Raw genomic sequence first — 16,911 nt, forward strand, 5'->3', positions numbered from 1 at the left:
ACCAGTTGGATAGAGTTTGGACAGTATCTCTCAGAAGGACTTACTGTGACTCTTTATCAGTCATACTGAGCCAAATAACTGCTTGCATCCAGAGGTGGACCAAAAAGTTATTGACGTACTCAGTTTGCGAAGCTCTTCAGAGAGATTTTGTGAGCTTTCTCTTGAGTATGTTTCTGCTTACGAGAATGCTGCTGCTTCTCATATCTTGAAATCACTTTAAAATAATATTTTCCACATCTTCAGATGTACAGACTGTATAGATAATGAATCTTCTTCCTTTTGGGTCCAGAGGAATTGTTAGGTCTGGCATTTAACAATGATTCCTTATTTTTGAGTATATTGACAATGTAGACTGTAGTAAATCCTATTTCTACTCCATATTAGAAAGTTTTGTTATGATTAGATATCGTGGGTAATTGTCAGCTTTTGCTGAATTGTAAGCTTTCTATACATTTAACTACAATTCTCCATGCCCTTCAACAAATCCTAACAGTTTCATATCATTATTTCCCGATTCCAAGGTTTTCTAGTTTTTGTGCTTGTAACAGAGTCCTTAACATTTCAAGTACCATTTTTTTTTTTTCATATTGCACCTCCTTTGAAGTAGTACAAACAGATATATTGATCAACCAGGTGTATATGCCAACTTCAGAATATGATGACCAGCTCGTAGAGGAAACATATTGCATAACAGAGAAAATAATGGATGATAATGAAAGATGCTGCAAAATAATAATGGATGATTGGAATAACCATTGTGGGAGAAGAGGAGGAAACCATAGTAGGCAGTCATGCTCTTGGAAGGAGGAATGACATAGGTGAGTGACTTATTGACTTCTGCTGGGAAAGACAACTGATAGTGGCAAATACATGGTTAAAAAATTATGGGAGGGTGATCTACACTTGGCAATCACCAGCAGATAAGAATAGAAATCAAACTGATTTTTATACTGGCGGAAGAAAAGTACAGAAACTGAGTAAAGAAGAAGTGCACATTACTAGGTGCAGATATTAATACTGGCCATAATTTGCTTATGGCAGGTATAGAAATGCAAATGAAAAAACTGAAGAAGGTTGCCTTAGTGAAGAAGTGGTGATTAGAGAAGATTAGATCCAGGAAAGAAAGAACTACGGAAATGCTATCAATTGAACTTACAAATACATTACAAGACAAAGGACCATCTGATAGTGTCAACAAGTATTGGAATACATTGAAAGAAGAAATCATAAAAGGGGGCAGGAATGTATAGGATATGTAAATAGGAAAATGACAGAAGAGCCATGATTTACACGGAAAACAATTTTTAAGATGAAGGAGATAAGAAAATTCAAAAACAAGAATGAAGAAGAAGCAAGAAATTGTACCAAAAGCTATATAATGAACTGTGTAGAGAAACAGAGCAGGCTAGAGAAAAACAGACTAGGGTAAAGTGGGGTAAGTGTAACCATGTTTTGACATAGTTCAACTTTGACACCAAATTGCCAACTTGTTATTGAAGATATGATTTTGAAATTTCTCATGCTTAAAGTTTGACTTATTGACTTTTAAACAATCTACATTTTGTTTTTGAAAACAGAAATTATATGGTCAATTAATTGTTTTCAAAATTTTGTGTTGTGAGGTTACACTTGCCCCATGGTTCGGGGCAAGTGTAACCCCGCATTGTTGTACCCATACAGAGCATTGTAAAAGAGACTTGGGGTAAGTGACCTGATTACCCAATTTTTACTGAATTTGAGGATTTTTAAATTATTAAAATATCTTAAATTTTACTCATGATATGAACGTTTTTGCACACGCCTCTTTGTATATTATGAAATACACAGAAAATGTTAGCTAAACTAAAAAATAAGTGTTAGCCTAAACCATAAAACACTGAAACAGAATGCTTCATAGATGATTTATTTTTGTTTTAGGCCAGTAATTTATTAGTTTAAATTCTACAAAAGTAATATTTTTTTCTTTAGTAGGCAATTTAACAAAAATAATAAAATATCTAGCATCAAGAGAAAAGAAAAATTCACTTTATAAGTTCACTTTCTATTATTTTTCATGGTAATTGAACTAAAGTTGTTGGTAATTTGTGTTTAACGCTAAACTGCCCTAATTCAACTTATTATATTCACACTTAGGCCCTAACTATTATTTAGTCACTGAATGTTGTATGAACGAAATGTAACACCAAATGTCAGGTCTCCCCTGCGACTCAAAGTAGGCTCAGGCAGCACTGAAATGACATCAGAGGATGGAACTTCCGTCTCATCTCTTCTATCAGGCCAGTAGAATGTGGTGCCATGCTTTGTCTTAATTTTGCATCTGAGGAAAATCACTTCTGGATCTCCTAAATCACTAATTTTTGTAACTTGGCCAATAAAATGAACTTTCTTACATTTTGTTGCAAAAGCTACCAGAACATAGTTTCCAACTGTAATTTTATCTTTGGCTTCAAAAAAGTTTGCCTCTTTTTCTTCTTCACAGTTTATCATTTCTTTCCTGATATTGTCCAGTGTTATTATGGTCCCATTTCCTTCAACACTACTTATTAAAGATAGGCCTCCTTCAGTTTCACTTTCTTCACTTGTTGATTCAACTTCCACTTTTTTTCTTGTTACCCACATGAGCAATCAGGGATTTTTTTCCACAACATTCTGAGATGCCATTTCGAATAAAGTAACAGCACTTTGTTTGGAAGATTTACGTTTCATTACCAAGCCCTTTTTTATGTCGATAATGCTTTTCCGTTTTGCTTTCTCCTTATTATTCTTGTTTCCTTTAAAATCTTTTTCTTTATAGATGGCATCTTGAAAAGTGATAACTTCAGCTCCTGGTGTAATCCTTTTCTTCTTTGTTTTACCAGTGAGACTACACTGTTGGACTTTGTCATATTTTATAAAAGGAAACGTGGTTTAAAAATATAGTAGACTTAAATAAAAAATAAAATATATCTCACACAAACTCAGTGGTCTACAAATCCAGCACATCAAGTATTCTGGTATCCATATGTACAGGAAGGCCAGTTTAGTTGATCTTGTGTGATAGCAAAAACAAAGTTACGGCTTAAATAAATAAATCTGTTCTGGTAAGATTGTTTGGGGCAAGTGTAACCCCCCCTGGTTACACTTTCCCCAGCCTGTTGGTTACACTTGCCCCACATGGGAGAAAGTTGGGGTAAGTGTAACCATGCCTGGCATACCAAGAGCTTTATCAGTAGAGAAAAATGAATCTAATATTTGAAATTGTCATGCAAAAGTTAGTTTGTAACCAAAAAATTGTGCAGTTATCTTTAAAACTGCAAAAATGACAGACCACCAAATTCTGAGCATGTCACTCACTTGCAGAGTGAAAATGTAGACGTCAATTCAAGTCCAAAAATTAACTACCAATTTATGTCAGATTTGACAACTTATGGTGAAATATAACAAAGAAAGGAGTAAATTAATATGTGTGATGGGTCAGAGGTAAAAATACAGCTTCTTTAAGGCACCATAAGCCGTGGTTACACTAACCCCATGGTTACACTTACCCCACTTCACCCTAATGACTAAAAATATGGAATCAAAACAAACCAGGAAATGCTACTATGGAAATTATCAGTAAAGATGAACGAGCTATATGCCACAGAACACAACCGACAATTCTGGAATTTAAACCCTTGAACACTATGAATGCTGATGGGAAAGGACCAACGACAATAATAGAAGAATTAAAGAGTGCAATAGCTGCAATGAGAAATAGGAGAGCAGTAGGTAGAGATATGATACCAGCAGCAATACTTAAATGTTTGAACCAAGAAGAATTAAGAAATAGCGAAGTTATATAACAAAATATGGTAATGTTGAATACCAGGTGAATTTCTGACAAAGGTAATGATTCCAGTACGAAAGAAACAAGGAACCAAGAAATACAGTGTGCTGAGGACGATTAGACTCATTTCACATGCAGCTAAAGCTACATTAAGAATCATTAATAAAAAATTGGAGAAGGTTATTGAAGTGAATCTGACTGAAGAGCAATTTAGTTTTAGACAGAATTCAGGTACAAGAGATGTATTGAGACTCTTGTGAATTCTGGGAGAAGTTTATTGAAAAGGCCTGGAAAAGGCATTTGATAATGTGGCTTGGTATCAGCTTGCGACTATATTGAGAGAAAGGAGTGTGGACTGGAAAATCAAATGACTGGTTAACTCATTACAACTGGATAGAAGGAGGGAAGGAAGTAAGACAGGGCTGCTGTCTGTCTCCTAACCTTTTCCATCTACACTTAGAAAATATGGTTGACCACAGCTCATTAGATAACAAGGAGGTAAAAATTGAAGGAAGAATAATATGATGATTCAGATTTGCAAGTGAAGTGATTCCTCTAGTAACAGATGAAAAGGAATTGCAGGATATAATTGAAGTTAAAGGAAAGATTTATGGAATGAAGATCCACACAAAGAAAACAAAAGTAAGGGCACTTGAGGAAACAAAAGAGTAAAAATAATGCTGACTGGAGAAGTATTAGAAAATGTTCAAAGCTTTAAATATCTTGGAAGCAGGCTAGAAATCAACTGGAAAATCAGCACTGAAATTAAAAATAGAACATCAGTGGTGAAAAAGGCATCGTATGAGAAAAGTAAAATTTTCTGCAGCAGTATGGACAAAGACTTGATAAAAAAGACGTATAACATGTTTTGTATGGGGTGTCCTTATAAGGAAAGTCTTTAAAAACAGTCTTAGAGTGGTATGTGGAAGGGAAGGGGAGATGAAGGAGGAAGAGATTTCAGATCCTGCTGTGATGGACGGTAGACTATTCAGCAGCATTAAAAAGGAAGGAATGGATCTCAGGAAATAGAGGTACAGAGGATGTGGGAACATAGTGGAAAACTGAAGATGATGAAGCTTTCTGTGCTTGCTGGTCATCACTCTAAAAAATTAAAACTGATAACTTTGAGATTTCAGTAAATAGTACTTGTCGCACTTAATAGACTCTGCGACTGAAGTCAGATTGTGGAATGTAAGTCACATAGAAGCAGGGCAGAATTTCAATTTCTATTTTGTTCAGGGCAGTTTCCAGTTTCGCTACAAAGGAGGTTGCGTTATTGACTAAAAAGCTACAATCTAGGTACATGTCAACTGCAAGAATCAATTACCATTTTCTGCATTACATGACACAAAAGTATGACCTGTGAGAGATTGAAAGAAATCAGAAACAGACCTGGACATGTTCCAAATTATGTAAAAACAGGATTTGAATTTGCAAACTGTTTCATGTATATTCTCCTTTTCTTAAAATGAGATTCATTAAAAGTGGTGAGAACAGCATTGTTCTTACGAAGTTTCACCAGGACTGATAGAAATATTCATTAAAAGTGGGTTCATTAATTTGTGGTTTTACTGTACTTCTATAGAAGCCAAAAACTTATTTCTACTTTGGGATGCTATCCAGTGCAAATCCTTGGAAAATGACTTATTGTAACTTCACAGAGCATGTGCCATGGGTGAAATGATGTGCCACATCCACACCTTTTTTCCTAACAGGGGATCTGATCAAAAGTATCAGGACACCTGTTAGGGGACATTAATGTGGAATGTGTCCACCCAGCTCCTTTGGGATGACATGAAATCTGCTAGAGACATTTTCAGTGAGGTGTCTGAACGTTTGTGGAGGAATGGCAGGGCATTCTTTCTCGACAGTTGAAACTAAAGGAGGAGGTAGTGATGTTGGGCTCTGGACCGAAGTTAACATTCTAACTCATCCCAAAGATGTACCATTGGATTCATTTGAGGCTCTGGGCAAGCCAGACCATTTCAGAAATATTCTCCAAAAACCGTTGCCTCACAGTTGGTACTTTGTGACAAGTTATATTATCATGCTGATACAAATAAACATCATCTTTAGATTTTTCCACTACTGTACACAGTGTACATTGCTGTAAAATGTGTTCATATTCTTCCACATTTAACATTTTCTCGTCTGTACTTCACTGTTGGCATTACACAATGCTCTCCAGGTATTTACCAAACCATTCCTGATTCATCACTCCAAATCACTCATTTCCAATCACCCACTGTTCTGTGGCATCGCTCTTTATACCACTTCAAGTGTTGCTCACTATTGACTACAACAATATGTGACTTATGAGGAGCTGCTTGACCATTATTCTCCATTCTTCTTAACTCCCTAGACACAGTGATTGTGGTAGCTGGACTGCTAGTAGACAACCACCCTCCACAATGCTCAACAGTCCCCGTCCATAAGCACCTGTTGTCTGATTCCACTCCACAGCCATATCACTATCAGCCAAATTTGGCAGCTTTAGAAGTGATAAAATGTACCTGATGGATTTGCTACTCAGATGATACCTAATGAGTAGTCTATATTCGAAATCAATGAGCTCTCCTGATTGACTGATTCTACTATTACTGCTTCTTTACAGATAGTGTATAAACTTCAATTACTTGAGAATACATGCATAAAAGATGAAATACATAACTTATTATGTATAAATAAAGCCTATTTGGGTAGCAACGAAGGCTGCCATTTCTGCAATTATTATGCATCAGTTGGTTACTGCCAAAAATGGTGACATGTTCGATTAACAAAGATCAAAAATTAAATAAAAAAAGTCAGCTCTTAGAATGAAGACAGGTTAGAAGCAGATCATCTTCATGAGTGAGTAATCTGCTTGGTAGTCACATTGTAATGCTCTTCCTCCACTATAAAATCCTAAAAGGATGAAATGTGGGAAATGGCACTTGGTCACATTTTATCAAGTGATTTAGGACAAAATCGAATACAGCATCTCCAACATTTGCCTTGTGGCATACCTGTAGATGTGACGTAGGACAGTTAGGGACAAGGGACTGACTCTTCGTGAAGCCCATAAGATCTGTATTATGCAGAAGCCATGCTACCCAAACCTCTTGTACATAGAGCTTAACCAGTATCGTCATTTCTTGTTGTACAAAATTCTTTATGCCGACCAATAAGTTGCCTAATATTTGAAGAAAGAAATTTTACGGTTGGATGCTTTGCTCTGGTACAGTGACTCTTATACTTAGCGAAACAATTGATGTGTTCTTTTACTAAATCAGTTCTTCCCTGTGGGATTTGTTGGCTGACTTTTTCTTCCCTCTCTGATCTGTGTGAAACACAAGTTTTAGTTTGCTACTTTTTTCGATACAACATTGCTAATCTTCTTGTTAGACTCATCCAAAGTTAAGCGAAAAAATTTGCTCCAAACTCATTCACCACTTTTTTTTCTATCTTTACCTTGTCTTCTTTTTTTAATTCTCTTTGGATCTTACAGTGTGGCTAATATGTAAAAGAATTTTGTAAGTCGCGGTTGCCCAATTTCCAATAATCATCAGAAATCTTTTGCCACTTTATTAGAGATACTTTTAAAGTTACTTGGATTTACATTTATGAGGCTAATTTTTTAGTGGCTTACCTGCATGAAACTTTCCTTTCCTGTCAGTATATTCCTTCCCAAAGCTCTGTATACAGATGCACTTGTTCACTTCCACAAGTGTTATCTTCTGAACTTTTTCCTGGAGAATCTTGGGCTGGAATGGTGATGTAGTTTTGATTCTGAAGAATTAAACACCATCTGAAGCAGTCTCATTGACCATCTCTTTGTCAGTTCGCAAAGAAACTGCAATAAAACAAAAAACATAGTTTACTCTTGTTGCATTAACAGTCTCTATTACATTAGCTCATAATAACTAGTTTAGTACTTTTGACTATTAGTTCTTACCGTCATCTAAAACCATAGGACGAGCTAAGCCAAAATCCAGTAGTCTTTGTTTACTTCTTGATTCACTCACTATCTCCTCATTAGGTACCTGTGTTTTATCATTGTCACTGTCTGGAAATAAACAATAATTTTAGGTTCAGTTGCAAATTATTGTATGTATTAAATAAAGTTTAATTTGCATGTCCACTTAAAAAGATCATTATTATTTACCATCAAAGTACAGTTTATGTTTATCGAAAGAATCATTCATCATGTTCATTTCAAACTACTTAGCATGCATTTAAGTACTTCTTTTAAAATTAAGCAATAAAAAATTCTTTGTTTACCTTTTGTGTTCATTTGTTGCTCAGTAAGCTAAAGAGGCATGAAATTCTTTTGAAAATAGTCGGCATGTCACTACAACACCTTGTGAAGCAGCAGTGTAGTTAGAAGTCAATTGAGGTAAATGCTTCACACATCCTTGTTGGCTTCCAAACTAAGTTTTACTCCTCTTGGCTTACATGGATAATATTTGTTTTTTCGTAATTCAACTTGCTGCCACTAGATGTACGCATCTGTTGAATTCTCACTCATATTTCTTGGCCATAACGTGTTATGTAATTTAACTATACAGTCATTCCATCCCAAATGGTCTAGAGGTGCCCACATGACCATCATGGATTTTGATAAAATTTTGTGTAAATCCTGGTAAAGTTTCATGATCACTAGTTCAATACTTCTGGAGATAAAGTCATTTGTTATATATCTGGCAACATTTTCTTCAAAGGAACAAAGTTAAGCCTTCTTGTAAAACTTTTTGCGCTCTCTTAAGTGAAATAATGAATAAAGATTTCCCGAGCAATTTTCAGATGAATAATTTGAACTAAAGTCGGCTGAAAAAAATAGATGATCGAAAAAAATGTTAAGTTGAGCTTTTTGTAGCTCCGGAAGTAATTGTGGGATAAACCTTAAATTTTGCAGCTAATAACTTACTAATACGGTGTCTTAGAATATAAAATTTCATTCTCGTACTGCTTTCCAATAGTGTGCAAACTGATGGCAAATTTGACAGTTTTTCAAAAATTGCTAAAATGGCATTTTTGGCCCAGTTTTAGAAAAAAGTGTCTTCTGCAAACTCTTTTAAACTATTTTTGTTAGAAAGACCATGTTATCAACCACTTAATAAACTAGATTTGGTTTTGCAATGTGAGCATATAAGGCCCTAGCATATAAGGCCCTAAAAACAAAGACAAGGTGGAGGTGTATTGAAAATTGACCTGTATTCTGCTGGTAGAATTTCGTGATGAAAATTATGTTGCTGGCAAGATAATGTCACTGATGGAATTGTTTGGGAAGGAATTTTGATAAGACAGAACTCGAAAAATTACCCTTTTCAAATGTGATTGCTTCAGTTTATTAGAATCACAAAAAAGAGAACTGTCATTTTCATTTGTTTCCCTACTACATTTCATCTTTGATAAAAAAAAAAAAAAAATAGAGCTGAATGCTGTAGAGATGTCAAAAAGACTGTGTATTTCCTGTTTTTTCTGATTCAAGTTCATTTCTTAGTTGCCAGAACTTTCAATATTAGTTTCCACAAAGAGTACTAAACAATTTTAGAACATAATAAAATACGTCAGATTTGAGTACCAGTTGTACCATGGTCCCATTTTCAATATACTCCACCTTGTTGTTGTTTGTAGGGCCTTATATGCTTGCATTGCAAAACTAAATATACTTTCTTAGGTGGTGGAGAACATGGTCTTTCTAATGAAAATGGTTTAAAAGAGTTTGGGGAAGAATATTTTTTGTAAAAGTGGGGGAAAAAGGCCATTTTTGCCGTTTCTAGAAAAATTGTCAACTGATAACTTATTACATGCAAATGTCACATTTATCCTGCAATTACTTCCAGAGATATACAAAGCTAAACTTCAGGTTTTTTCATGTGTTTATTTTCTCAGCCGACTTTGCTTCTGATGATCCATATGAAAATTGCACAGGAAATCTTTTTTTATTATTTCACGTAAGAGATTGCAAAAAGTTGTACAAGATGGCATAGTCTTGGTTCTTTCGTGAAAATATTATTGGATATATGTCTCAAAGTTGCCAAAAATTCACAGGTGCACTATTGATAGCTGCCCTGTGGGGTCAAACAAATGATTATATCCCTGCAAGGATTAAATTGGCAAAAGAAAAAAACTTTACCAATGTGTGGAAACATTCACAAAAAATTTCAGCAAAATCTCTGATGGTTACGTGGGAACGTTTTGCTAAATTAGACCACTTGGCATGGAGTGCCCCTATATCTTTCTGCACTTAACTCATATTTTTCAAAAAATGCATTCTCCTTCTTGGCCCCTTGATGCCTCAATTCCAGTTCTTTTAAGGATCGGCTCTGAACTGATCTTTGTTTAACAGATCTTGGCTGCACTTGTCAACATTTCTTTTGGGAACGGGCGCTGATAACCTCGTTGTTGTGCGCCCTAAAACACTAATCATCATCATCATCATCATCATCATCATCATCCAGTTCTTTTAGAAATATTTCTAAAAACTAATGTTGATAATGTTTATTTCGAATAGTTCTGATGCCTTGTGAAATGGGTGTTTCAGTAAACAGGTATATCTTAACTTTGAAAATATAATAAGGCAAGGACTGAGCAGATATTTAAAGCTTTTTATTTTATGTGAGTTTGCAGTCTCTGTCAGTCTGTGTATCAGTATATCGAAATTCGGTTTGCCTCTAGTGTTTTGAAGGTATATATTTCCCCTGATGTTGAATTCACGTAAGCTGCTTTTGACATCAAGCAATGCTCTTATATGTATAGGTTCACAGCAGTCAGTACCTTCAGCTTGATAAATGGAGGTCAGCAGTGTTCCTTAAGATTTACTTTGTTCATTTTTCTGATTACTTTTCTGTTCTCACAGCATAACATGAATGTCTCAATATCGGTAAGCTGTTGCAAATGTGTGACTGGCAAACACCAAAACATGCCATCGTCAGATAACCATTAATGACTCCATCAGTCAGTTTCCACATGATATAGCACACAGTTGATATTCTTGTGGAGACTTGGCTAAAACAGCCCTTCTGGTTCAGTTTTCTTTCTGCAGTTTTAGTTAACACCAGAATTAGTTCCTTTATTTACCAGGAGTACAAAGTAGTTCATTAGAAGAAAACCAATTCATTGTTCTAATTTTTCTTACGTTGCCTGGGTGCAACATGGTAAGGTAAATCATTAATTGGAGTTATTACAATGAAAGTATTGATTGCACAACAGTGAACAGTAAGAATAATAGGTGGTATACATTCACAGTTGTCATGTAGGTACCTCTTCAAGGAATTAGATATTCTGACAGCACTGTAACCTCTGCCGGCGTAACAACAACTCAGGCAGCATGGGCCACGCCCAGTCAGTTAACATCAGGCATGCCTAGGACACAGTCCCGGTCTACGCTAAGTGAAGTGTGACGTAAACGTGAACAGTGTTACTACAGCGATAATAGAAACTGGTAGTTTTGGGGCAGACCTATGTGTTCCTTTTTGAAGACTGATATCATTGTACCAGTTTTGAGTGCACCAGGGAAGACTTATACACATGCATTAAAAATAAAGCAAAGTGCGAATTTTTTTTTAAATTACGTAACAAATAACAGCCCATTTAGGGAACCTTGACGTCTTTTATAATGTCCTTCAGGGGGACAACATTCAAATGAAAGGCATCTCTCCTATGTGCCTCAGCGTCTTAACAGGTCTAATGCACAGCGTCTTAACAGGTCTAATGCACATGTGCCATTTTGCTTGATTTTGTTTTTCAGCTCACTTATTGGGTTTAAAAGTAATCGTTTACTTCTTCTTGGTGTTACTTTTGATTAATGGTGAACAGCAGAACCAAAACACTGAGATTTTTCTGCAAATCGCCAAAACTGTTTCATCAGCACCCGTTCCAGTTTGTGTGTGTGTGTATGTATATGTCCCAGCTAACATCAGCAAATCTACAAATAAATAAGTTAATATATTCATTTTTTGGTCCACTTATCCATGTAAGGCTAGACTTGCTGTTGACTGATATTTCTGACTTAAGACAATTGTTCACAACAGAAAGTTAAAATTAATGATTCATAATCTGCTAGAGCTCTACCAGCAAGTCTTACATCGTAAATACCTGTTGAAAAATTAGCTACAATATTATATAAGCAAGCACTACTTTGTATGGGGTTGTAGTTTGTACAATATAAATCCAGTGATCTTAAGATATTAAAAAATGTTCTTGTAATATGTTTATATGTGTTGGCAATTTCAGTGTTGAAATCACCACAAATAATGAATTCTGTTTTAGATTTTTAATATTTTCCTTATAAGTAGCTCATATCTTAAAAAAAAAGAATCATCTCCATCTGGATATCTGTATAAGCAAACAATTATGATATTCTCTACGTTCAGTATTTACAACTAAATTCTCCATCCAGTTCAGTGCAGTACGAGCTAGCGCACTGAGTGAGGTGGTGCAGTGGTTAGCACACTGGACTCGAATTCAGGACAACAGTTCAAACCCCATCATCTGGCCATCGTGATTCAGGTTTTCCATGATTTCCTAAATCGCTTTGGACAAGTGCGGGGATTGTTCCTTTGAAAGGGCATGGATTATTTCCTTCCCCGTCCTTGCCTAATCCGATGGGACCGAGGACCTCGCTGTTTAGTCCCCTCCTCCCAAATCAGCCAACCTACCAAACTAGCACACATCTTAGAATACATTACAGTTTCTCTAATAAATAATAGAGTATCTCCATTCTTCATGTCACTTCTGTGCACAATGTCTCCTACAGAAAAACTTTGAGGAACAAAATATTCTTTCTGATCTTGTGTCAGCCAACGTTCTGACACAGATACAACCTCATCATTGCCAGCATTGCAAAAATGGTCTAACTTTGTTCCTAATGCAGTGAATATGTGTTTGTATTATAGTAATAAATTTATTGTTTGTTGCCATAAACATTTTACCATTTTTCTGATTCTCTCAGCATTAGGTTCAAGTGCAGGAGGTTTATTACCTGTCGAGTAACTTACTTTTATCCTAAAAATAATTTACGTTCCTGTTGTTACTCGATCCACTGCATCCATAGATAGTTTTATTCCATTTGAATCTTTATTTAAATATTTCATTGACATGGTCACACAAACATTTTTACCTTCATAGTTTAAGTGCATCATATGCTTGGTGTGAAGGTTTCAGTACAGCTTACGTATTTCCACTACAGCTCAATTTGTCTATTCAGAACACAATTTATTCATTTAATGTTTTTTATAATGTTGTTAGTTACTCAGGAGCAGCAAAGGCAAGAGTTCTGAAGGCTGCAAACTTCTTGTAGTGTCATAGTAGTGGATACTTTGAGGCAAACATATCTTCCCTATTGTTATTTTACAGAGCTTTTGTTTGATCACAAATGTACTACACTTGTATTGTGTATGTGTCTGCATGACCATCCTATCTAAGGACCTTGGACTTCATTCACCATGGGGGCACAGATTGGCAACAGGAGCCTTCAAGACCAGCTGTAGATCCATCCTCACGGTGGCAACATGCATATAAGAGTCTGTCAGTGCCCCAGTCCCCAGCTTTTAGTCCTCTTATTTAACCGTCAGAAAAATGAATGTATGTAAATCACAGAAGGATAACAAGGTATTTTAGAGTTAGGGCAATGGTGCTAATTGCAGACCATTGTGTCATGGACCTAAATGTTGTAACACAGTGTTGGAGCAAGTATCCTCCTTGGTTAATAGTGAGGAAAAGGCTGTTTTTAAATTTGACTAAGTACAAGAAATCATCCAAACCAACCTGTTACAAATTTTTAGATAAGTATCAAAACTTAAACTAAGCAAGGCCATACTGTATGCTTGTCAGGAGTTTATGCTAGTGTTTTTTTAGGAGCCAGCTTCCAGATGAATTTACAGTCATTGGCGCAGAGCTCTGTGCTGTCTTAAAGACTCTGGAACCGATAAGAGGCTATCAGTGAAACAATTTTCTAGTCTGATCTAAGGCCCTGCTGGTCATCCAGTAAATGTACCCAGCACACAAAGTGGTCCAAAGCTTACAGGATGCTCTTTATGTACTACTTCTGCAAAGGAAGGAAGCAACATTCTGCTGTGTACTGGGCCATATGGAAATCTTGGAAAATCTAGGAAGCTGACATGGCAGCAAGGGACACTCACATCTACCTTTGTGCCTTGGATGTTATTCTCTCAGTGTTGCAGAGTGCATTAAGTGTCAGTGGGAAAATGAGTGGTTGGTGGATCTAAATACCAAATTAAAGCTGGTGAAGCCCACAGTTTTGTGATGATGAACATTGTTTCAGTCACACAGATGAAATACTCACCAGGTGTTTGCGGCCTGTGTTGCTTGTGGTGTACACATGTCAGTGTGCAACATATAACTTGAATAGACTTTTATACTCCAACAAGAGGGCGGCAGTTTTTTCTGATATTGATTTTTCCTCCATTTTAAATGAAAAGTTGTGTGTGTTTTCCGAATTCTTTGCCAAATTACTGATAACTTATTTTAATGTTTTTCAGAGTGACTGTTCTATTCTTTTTTAGTCAGTAGTCAAACCACTCAGATTAGCTGAATTATATTTTTACAATTCAGACTTTGTGTCCCTTTATCTCTTAACATATATTTTTTTATCTGAGATTTTATTTAAGATTTTATTTATTTAAGCAGTTTTAATAGTATTTATTTAAGCAATTTTAGTATCTGTGTATACATATGTTAATCAACTTTTATTTATTTTCTCATTGCCTAGCTGTTTCTCTGTTTTTATTAGGGTTAGCCAGCCACATGTACCAGGGAAGAAGCTGTAGCATTCTTATCAGTTAATAATTCTCACTTTATTTAATATTTGATGTCATGACTTTTGTTATAGATTTACTTAAGCATGAGGAAAAGCGATGAATGTGTGCATTGAAATGCACGCTCTCATGTGAGCTTTCATTATCCATTTGAATGTTTTGATAAGTAGCTGCTGTCCTTGTTTTCATTGCTAGACAATCTCTCAAGTCTCTAAAATGTGTTAATGGGTCATTGTCCCAAGAAGATTGCTTATGATAAAAGACTTTGTTCATCTTACTAGGCACGTTCATATCTGTAGGCTTGCTGATAACCATATCATTGGGTGCCCTGGAACCAATATCCTTCCAATATCCTTCCCTCGTCTGGGTAAATTATAGATAGTAATAGCATAGGTTGTCATATGAATGATAATTTCTGTTCTCCAACGTAGTGCTGTAATGAATATTTTCATCTGCACAATTCAGAGAAGTTAGCGTTAGTAGTAGGATGCAAATGGCTAGGGTAGTTAACAAGCCTTTGAAGTCAACCATATTGTGCTTAACAGTTGAGTTGGAGTTGAGTACCAACACCAGGACAATGCAGCTGTGTGTGTGTGTGTGTGTGTGTGTGTGTGTGTGTGTGCGCGCGCGTGTGTGTGCGTGTGTATATGTGTACTTTGTAGGGCAACACCTAAGATATGACTATCCAATTTAGTTTCTGTGTGTATTCACAGCTCACTATCATATTTTCCCACTCTCATATATGTTTGTTTCTTTTCTCTTTTTCAATTTATATTGTTTTTGTGAATACATTTTAGTGTAACTAACAGTCTCATGTCAGTAATTATTTCTTCCTTTAGGTCCAGACAGATTTTGGATGATTTTCGTGAAGCTTATTATTGGTTGTCGCAAAATACACATAGTGATGCTAGAGTAATGAGTTGGTGGGACTATGGATATCAGATTGCTGGAATGGCAAATCGTACAACATTGGTTGATAACAATACATGGAACAACAGCCATATTGCATTGGTGTGTAGTTGCTATACTTTCTTCAGTTTGTACACATTGACAAAATAATATGGAAAGTTGTCATAGATTTGATTATCTTGTAACATACACTGTCAAAACATAAAGGTCATATTTTTCATATCTCTATTTCAGGTAGGAAAAGCAATGTCATCAAATGAAAGTGAAGCCTACAAAATAATGATTTCTTTGGATGTGGATTATGTCCTTGTTATATTTGGTGGTGTTATAGGATACTCCGGTGATGACATCAACAAATTTTTGTGGATGGTTAGAATAGCTGAAGGTGAACATCCGAAAGACATTCGGGTATGTACTGCTGTGTATTGCAGGATAATTGGATTTGAAATTTCAGCCTAGTAAAACTTACATATTTTCCATTCTGCAGGAGAGTGATTATTTCACCGATCGTGGGGAATTCAGGGTTGATGCTGAAGGCACACCCACACTTCTCAACTGCCTGATGTACAAACTAAGTTATTATAAGTTTGGAGAACTGAAGGTAATTTTCAAATTTTGGATTATATGTAAAGGAAGACCTGGAAAGAGAAATGATGGCACATTAGATTTAAAATCTTTAAGTACATTTGTGTGAAAACTGCTGTTTGGTGTTATATAGTAAAAGTGTTGCTAACTCTTTGCTTCAAAATGCTTCACCCATGTATGTTTTATCTAAGGAGTAATGTTCCTCCACATTTTACACATGTATGTGGGTAAGAAACTCTGACGACAGTGCAGTGTGAATGACTGTTCTTCCTTAGTTTGGTTCCATGACTTGTCGATTATTTTAGCCATCTGTCAATGCATGTATTGGAGCGAGTCAGCTTAGTTTATCTTTTAGGCAATTTAATTATATCTGCAAATGTATCACTTGTTTCTTGGCAAGAGTTTCTTTTTCTTGAAGATAATGATTGAACATTCTGATACATTGAGACCTATAAATGAACAAGAAGATAATTTTGATAAAGACATATTCAAAATCTAAAGATGCTTTTCTGCTAACTTATGAATTCCACAGTATGCAGCTGATTGCATAAGATGCTCTGCTCTGACATAAGTTGAATAATGCTTTTATTCACAGTGTTCAGTCCAAGTGAATCTCATGAGTGTAGGAATTAAAATTAACAAAACTAATATTTTCTTACCAAAGATAAATTACTTCTACAGTTTATTTATGATGTGACTATTGGTATGCGATTCACAATTGTTATTTTCAATTTTTTTCTGACAAATAATATTTCCCTGCTTCCCATTCTGACATGAATGCTACAAATTTTACATTGTGTTGGTATTTGGCTGGCACAGTGTGCAATATTGGAAGCCATCTCCAATTCTGTC

At 35.7% G+C, this 16,911-nt stretch overlaps 1 protein-coding gene across 1 annotated transcript in view; it reads left to right on the plus strand.

Annotated features, from left to right (window-relative positions):
- LOC124783695 (dolichyl-diphosphooligosaccharide--protein glycosyltransferase subunit STT3B) overlaps positions 1 to 16,911 on the plus strand; it is an 85,459-nt gene that overhangs the window by 59,180 nt on the left and 9,368 nt on the right. The window contains exons 10-12 of the mRNA XM_047254041.1: positions 15,405 to 15,576; positions 15,709 to 15,882; positions 15,962 to 16,075. Of these exons, the coding sequence (XP_047109997.1) occupies positions 15,405 to 15,576; positions 15,709 to 15,882; positions 15,962 to 16,075 (460 nt within the window). The remainder of the gene's footprint in view (positions 1 to 15,404; positions 15,577 to 15,708; positions 15,883 to 15,961; positions 16,076 to 16,911) is intronic.

This window comes from Schistocerca piceifrons, chromosome 1, assembly GCF_021461385.2.
Source record: "Schistocerca piceifrons isolate TAMUIC-IGC-003096 chromosome 1, iqSchPice1.1, whole genome shotgun sequence".
In the NCBI taxonomy this organism is placed as follows: Eukaryota; Metazoa; Arthropoda; class Insecta; order Orthoptera; family Acrididae; genus Schistocerca; species Schistocerca piceifrons.